At 27.6% G+C, this 5,886-nt stretch overlaps 1 protein-coding gene across 1 annotated transcript; it reads right to left on the bottom strand.

The window, feature by feature from the left end:
- Window positions 1-968: 968 nt before the first annotated feature.
- On the bottom strand, window positions 969-2,873 carry LOC125024645 (heat shock 70 kDa protein-like). Its single transcript, XM_047612447.1, has one exon. The coding sequence runs from the start codon at window positions 2,871-2,873 to the stop codon at window positions 969-971; it is 1,905 nt and encodes a 634-aa protein (XP_047468403.1).
- Between the last annotated feature and the right edge of the window lie 3,013 nt (window positions 2,874-5,886).

Consider the following 5,886-nt stretch of genomic DNA (forward strand, 5'->3'; position numbering starts at 1 on the left):
TGCGAATATTATATTAAATATAATATTGATTTTTAATATTGATTTTAACAAAAAATACACTTTGCTATTTTTGGAAATATTTTATTATCAAGATATACAAGAAATGCACTTTAATGTTAGTTGATACAAGAAATGTACTTTAATATTAGTTGTATAGTTGTAATAACTAATCAAGTATGATATATAATTTCATAAGTACGATATATAATTTCATAAATACGATATCAACATAATATTAATGTTACAATTCTCAACATATAATATTAATGTTACAATTATAATTATCAATATAATAAATACTAAATTATAATAAAATATATTCTTGATAATATTGTTTATATATATTCAATAAGATTATATTGATATTGTTTATATATTTTCATTAAGATTATATATTTTTGTTGATATTGGTTACAGAGGTTACAGAAAAATAAATTTTCTTGTAATATTAAATAAATTTTCTTGTAATATTAAATTATTTCAACAAGAAAATATATATACTTTTATTTATACCTTTTCAACAAGAAAATAAACATTTATCTTAATTATCTTATAGTATATTTGAATTATACCTTTTCAACAAGAAAATATACATTTTTATTTATCTTATTTATCTTATAGTATATTTGAATTATACCTTTTCAACAAGAAAATATACATTTTTATTTATCTTATTTATCTTATAGTATTGGAAAATATTAATCATTCTAATGATAGTAACCACATATAACAAGTGATAATAGTGATTAATATATAAATATATATATTCTGATTAATATATAAATATATATATTCTATAAATTTGATATATAAATATATATATATTCTATAAATTTAATATAATATTCTATAAATTTAACATATATATATATATTCTATAAATATAATATATAAATATATATATATATATATATATATATATATATATATATATATATATATATATATATATTCTATAAATTGAATATTTAATCAACTTCTTCAATTTTTGGTTCATGTTCGGGCTCTGCTTTTAGTGTATCTTCAGTGTCCTTATTTGATTTATTACAAGATAAATCATTTAATATTTTCTCCTGTAATTCGTTCAATTCTTGATTTTTTTTTAAGTATTCTTCCTTTGTTTTTTTAGGATTTTCATCAATCCATGAGATTACCTCATCTATCTGGTTTTCATACCCCTTACTATTAGCCGTTGTAGATTTTGTTAAATCCTTCATTGTATAACAGGTTTGATATAGATTATTTTTTGCTTCACTAGCTTCTTTCATTTTCATATCCTCCTCCTTATGCTTTTCAGCTTCCTGAACCATTTTCTCAATTTGTTCTTTAGATGAACGGCTATCATTTTTGATAGTAATACTCTGTTCAATACCACTATTTTTTTCAACTGCTTTTACATTCAAAATTCCATTAGCGTCAATATCAAAGGTTACTTCGATCTGAGGCTCACCTTGTTTACCCTCGGGTATGCCGCTCAAAATAAATGTACCCAATAAATTATTATCTTTAGTATAGTGACGTTCTCCTTCATAAACTTTAATATTTACCTCTTTTTGATTGTCCTCATTAGTTGTAAAGGTATTAGTCTTCTTTATTGGTATGCCTGTGTTTCTATCAATCAACACAGTCATTATACCACCCTTTGTCTCTATGCCTAATGATAATGGAGCCACATCGATAAGAAGAACATCTTTTAGAGATTGACATGAATTTCCAGATAAAATGGCTGCTTGCACAGCGGCTCCATATGCTACAGCCTCATCCGGATTAATAGATTTGTTTAATTTTTTTTGAAAATGATTACTCAAAAGTTCTTGTACTTTTGGTATGCGGGTAGATCCTCCAACTAACACAACCTCATTTATAGAACTTTTGTCCATCTTGGCGTCTCTCAAAGCCCTTTCTACGAAAGTTAATGTACTTTGAAATAATTTATCACAAAGTACATTGAATTTAGCACGAGATATAGACAAATTAACATCAGTGCCATCGTATAGAGATTCCAGTGTAATTTCAGCTTGAGTAGATGACGATAATGTCCTCTTGGCTTGTTCACATGCAGTTTTTAGGCGTCGCATTGCCCGTTTACTATCCGCTATATTTATTCTATATTTCTCCTTGATATGTTTCACAAAGTAATCTACCATAACATCATCAATATCTTCACCTCCCAGGTGAGTATCTCCCGCAGTAGCCTTGACTTCAAATACTCCATCATCTATAGTTAAGATCGATACATCAAATGTACCACCACCAAAATCGTAAATTAATATATTTTTTTCTTCATTTTCTTTATTTTCTTCATTTTTATTGTTAATTCCATAAGCAAGGGCTGCGGCCGTAGGTTCATTAATGATTCGATGTACATTAAATCCTGCAATAGTTCCTGCATCTTTAGTCGCTTGTCGCTGAGAATCGTTAAAATAAGCTGGAACTGTAATGACTGCATCTTTCACTGTGGTACCCAAATATGCCTCAGCAGTTTCTCTCATCTTTAATAAAACCATTGAAGATATTTCTTCAGGATAATATGATTTTAGTTCATTCTTATATTTTACATTTATTTTCGGCTTACCATCGCTATTAGTAACCTCAAATGGCCAGGTTTTCCTTTCTGTTTTTACAATAGGGTCATCATAACTCATTCCTATAATACGCTTAGCATCGAAGACGGTATTAGTAGGATTTATCCCCGCCTGATTCTTTGCAGCTTCGCCAATTAGCCTTTCATTATCATTAAAAGCTACATAGGACGGTGTAGTCCGATTGCCTTGATCGTTGGCAATAATATCCACTTTTCCATTTTGGAAAATGGCAACACATGAATAAGTTGTACCAAGATCAATACCGATAAAAGGTAATGGTTTAGACATTATTATTTTCTTTTTCTTTATATTCCTATATGTTCTTTTTCTTTATAATCTTATAAGGCTATTGACTCATAGTCTCCTAGATATTTCTAAAAAATATTCCTTTGTAACCCAGCTATACTATTCCTTTGTCTTTATATTATATATATATATATATATATATTATATATGAAAATTATGCATATTGGGGTGAATAATATAAAAATAACATCTTAATAAGAAATTAAACTTTATATAATAGATAGACCGGTTATTAAAATGTCATTACCTACCGATAATGAAAAGTTTGTAAATACATTATTGGATATACATAGTCTTTTATCTGAAGAAAGTCATCATAGTGATGATTGGAAAACTGACTTTGAGAAATGTATTTATAGTGATTTGCGTGCGCTAGATGCATCCTCACTGTTTGAGAGTCTCTTAAATTTTTTGAGAAATGATGACCAAATTGATCATGTTATTAAAAAAGAAGTTGATGAGACACCGTATAGTACGAACAGAGAAACTGGTTATGATGATATAGATAAACTCTTTAAATTTGATGAGGATAATTATGATATAAAGACACTCATTATCGGAAAAATGTTGCGACACGAAAATCATAGAAAAACCCTAGCCGTAGAAATAAAACGTGGTAATAAACATGCAGCCTTATTTGCTACCATTATCAATATAATGTACCGATATTTAAAATTATCTAAAATTATATGGGTGCAATTTTGGGGAGTTACAAAAATCGGAGACATATTCAACAATCGTATTTTGAACCAAGAAGAAAACGAGGAAAGAATTGAAGCAAGGAAAAAAGCTATTCAAAAAATTAATGATATAATCACACAACAACAAAAGGTTAAAAAAAAATCAGATCAGAGCGATGGTGTAGTAAATACAATATTTGTAGAAGATAATGTCCCACCTATTAAAACAATTATAGTTGATAAAATTTATCCATATTTGTTAGCATTAAAAAACATATAGTAATATAAAAAAATGATAAGAATATCTCTTCACTGGCCATTAATTGAAGTGATAATATTTATAATGTTTATTTTATCAATTATGATCATTGTTATCATATGGTATGATAAACAATGTCGAGATCAACATGAAAAATATTTTATTTTTAAAGAAAAGAAAAAAATCTATCCTATATTTTTGTTAGATCGAAAGAAACCTAACGGAAAAGTATATGCAAAAGAATATTATTTAAGCAATGAAGAATTTATACTGTTTACAATGTTATTTAGAACAATACGAGAATTTAAACCTCTAACATGTAAAGATGATTTAGGGTGGTATCATTATGTTTATCATATAACAGGATGTGTTCTTTGTGATATTTTGTGGTCTGAAAAAAATAAACCGGTTGTCCCTATAAACGATGCTCCTATAAACAATTCAACAATGTATATTATTTTAGAGATGTTATCATCTTATGAAAAAAATCAAATATATATAGATTATGCTTATAATCTACAACAAGGAGAATTTGATATAATACAAGATACTAATGTAAGAGGTGATAAAAAATGGATGATTCAGAGTATCGATGATTTAATTGGAGATATACAAATAATAAAAAAATAATAATTATATATATATATATATATATATATATATATATATATACATATATATATATATATATTCATTTTTATCCTATATATAAAAGTATATTTAGATTAAAGTCATCATAATATAATCCTACTGTATATTAATCTTTCCTTTTAATATATTTTATATTAATCCTTCCTTTTAATATACTTTATATTAATCTTTCCTATAATGATTAAAGAATACATTTTATATAATAGATGGGGGGAGAGAGAGAGAGAAATTGATTTAATGTAATGGATGGGAGGAGAGAGAATAAAACTTCAATATATATATACAACTTATATATATGATTATCATATATATAGTATTTATAATATCTAGAAATGGGACTGATAAATGGAACAAACGCATATAATATGGTATATGGGGATAATCCTCTATTTGTCAATACTATTGATGAGAAAGAAAATGTGTCGACTAACAGTATCGAAATTGTAGATTTACCAACAATAAGTGTAAAAGCTCTTATGGGATTTGCCAATAACCATATATATTCCAATTATTTTATCGGACAAATTGTGTTGTTTAGAGATAAAATTACAGGTACTGTCATCTCGACCCTAAGAGATTCTAACTGCGTGATATCAGAAGATAATTATCCATTAACTTGTGTCGATAAATGTATCATACCAAAAGCAACATTGAATGATGAAGATGAAATGTTTTATAGAGAATCATTCTTTAGTCTTGCCAGTCAAATACAAAAGGCAAACCGGGAAAGTTTTATAACAATTGTTCCAGTGAGATATCCGACAAATAAAGAAATATCCATGTATACAAATTATAATGCTTTTATCGATGATGATGATGATGATGATGATGAGATATGCAAAGAAGCTTGCGCTGGACAATTTTCACAATTGACTACTAGTACAGAAAAACAAACATTGACCACTAAAGAGAAAATAGGCAAGTTAATTAATGAACCCTTATTTATTACCCGTGATGAAATTGCCGGTTTTGGGCGCGACAAGGAATGGACTCGAGGATGTATCGGACTATTAGAACGATTTGAGGGAATCATTCTGTTTATTGCACAAGATATAATTAAAAGATTATTAGAAATGTTTCCTCAAAAAAACACAAGTTCCGCTCGCCATGTTTTATTGTTTTATGATGGAAAATGTCACCCGATTAAGAACAAAGAGAGAAACGCAAGAAAAGCGAGAAGAGATAACACTGTCTCTACAGACGGTTGTACGACCGTAAATACAGACGGTTGTACGACCGTAAATACCTATTGTACGACCGCAAATGTCTTATTAACGAGTATAGAAATTGAAAAAAAACAACGCGTCAATATGCTAAGAAAATTTATGTTACACATTCCATCTTGTATTATTATTCATTATTTGATGAATGTACTGCGGGTACCGTTGGTGTGCAGAATAGGAGC

The sequence above is a fragment of the Penaeus chinensis genome, unplaced genomic scaffold (genome assembly GCF_019202785.1).
Source record: "Penaeus chinensis breed Huanghai No. 1 unplaced genomic scaffold, ASM1920278v2 CTG_1669, whole genome shotgun sequence".
Taxonomy (NCBI): Eukaryota; Metazoa; Arthropoda; class Malacostraca; order Decapoda; family Penaeidae; genus Penaeus; species Penaeus chinensis.